The sequence below is a fragment of the Carlito syrichta genome, unplaced genomic scaffold, assembly GCF_000164805.1.
Source record: "Carlito syrichta isolate Samal-C Ts95f unplaced genomic scaffold, Tarsius_syrichta-2.0.1 Scaffold247204, whole genome shotgun sequence".
Taxonomy (NCBI): domain Eukaryota; kingdom Metazoa; phylum Chordata; class Mammalia; order Primates; family Tarsiidae; genus Carlito; species Carlito syrichta.
In genome coordinates, this window is record NW_007191300.1 from 1 (window position 1) to 1805 (window position 1805).

The 1805-nt window shown below is 38.9% G+C and overlaps 1 protein-coding gene across 1 annotated transcript in view; it reads left to right on the top strand.

The window, feature by feature from the left end:
- The first annotated feature begins 323 nt into the window (after nt 1-323).
- Nucleotides 324-1805, top strand: part of LMNTD1 (lamin tail domain containing 1) — a 53923-nt gene continuing 52441 nt past the window's right edge. The window contains exons 1-2 of the mRNA XM_008051956.1: nt 324-498; nt 577-694. Coding sequence (XP_008050147.1) covers nt 606-694 — 89 coding nt within the window. The 5' untranslated portion in view covers nt 324-498; nt 577-605. The remainder of the gene's footprint in view (nt 499-576; nt 695-1805) is intronic.

A 1805-nucleotide genomic window follows, 5' to 3' on the forward strand; every position in this document is an offset into this window, starting at 1 on the left:
TAATTGTACACCTAACCCTTAACTGTACCCCACAAAACTATAATAAAAATACTGATTAATTATTAAAAAAAAAAAAAGAAATCCAAAGTTAAATATCAAACATTTTGTTGGCGAAGTCTGTCTGGTGGCAGATATGTCTCTCCTAAAAGCAAGTCACATTATTTAATGTCAGCAAGCTGCAAAGCAGGTACAGCATCGACATAGTAATTGTTCAGTGACTGGAACTTTGTAACTATGGAGACATTACCTCATAGTTCTAAGAGGCCAGATGTGAAAGTTGTAATCATAAAAGTCTCTTGCCGAGTTACTGCCCCTGTCTTTTGAGCTGCTTCCAGTAAACGCCACACACCTTCACCATGGTTTGAATGATATCCTTAGCTGACATCAGTATTGGCTATGTTGGTCCTTAATTATTCACATGAGAGTTCTGGTTCTGATACCAGTTTGGTAAAGAAATCATTAAATCTGGCTGGTGCTTGAAGAGAGTTGGATTAACAGGTGAGGTCACTTTAAAAAGAAAATCTGCCTTGAGTCTCAGCTATATTCATTGCCTGATACCATGATCCATTTTCCTAGGAAAGAAAAGAGACTTCTCTCTAGCCAGGATGAAAGACACACAAGACATTCAGGAAGCTTCAGAGGCTCTGCAGAGTGAAGTCCACAAGCAAGAAGATAAAATGGAGAAACAAGAACAGTAAGAATGCACAAATGAGAGGAGGGCAGAGTCTGAGATGTGGAGGGATAATGCTGGAGTGCTGGACCTCTCTTGTTTCAAAACTTCTTAGGAAGTAGTTAGAGCTAGATAGAGCCCACACATTTTCTCAAATGGACTGTAGTATATGACTGTTTTCCCAACCATCTTATTGTAAGGCTCTAGTCCTTGAGAAATATTGAACTATATATACAGATTCACCTAGACAGATCTCCAACATATGAGGGAAACCAAAAAAAACTTGGAATTTATTAAAAATTGTGTATTTATTCTTACATGTTTAAACTTCAGTCCCCTTTAAAGTACTTTCCATTTGATGCAATACACCTATCGAAACCCTTTTTCCACTGCTCAAAACAGTGTTTCAACTCTTTAATTTTGATGCCTTTTAGTGCTTAGGTCATTTTTTTGTTTTACCTCTTTCATATCAGCAAGATGTTCCCCTTTGAGAGCTTTTTTCATCCAAGGAAACAAACAAAAAAAGTTACTAGGGTAGCGATCAGGTGAATAGGGAGGGTGGGGCATGGGAGTCATGCCGTTTTTGGTTGAAAACTACTGAGCGCTCAGCACAATGTGGGCAGGTGCGTTGTCATGGTGGAAGAACCAGTTACCTGTTTGCCACAACTTGGAATGTTTTTTCCGCACATTGTGATGCAACCTTCTCCAGATTTCCAGATAAAAACCTTGGTTGACCATTTGATCCAGAGGAACAAATTTCAAGTGTACTACAAGGGGTCCACCTTCCAAAAGATAATTCTGGGGCTTTTTTTTTTGTAGTCAATATTTTTTATTATGATACTGTGGGGTACAGTAAAGGGTTAAGTATACAAATATGCTTCATTCAAACACCCTTGTTGATAAGAGGTGTCTCCCTGTCCCCAGACCGAAATTTACTACCATTAATCCCATCTCCCTTCCCCTCCCCACCATAGTTTCCCACCACTGTCAGTCATTTTCTTATAGTATTACGCTGGATGTTCAAGGTTCACTATATGAGTGAGAACATGTGGTACTCAGATCTTTGTTTCTGTGAGAGTTCACTCAGTATTATAGACTCTAGTTTCCATCCAGGTTGCTGCGAAATTCATGATTT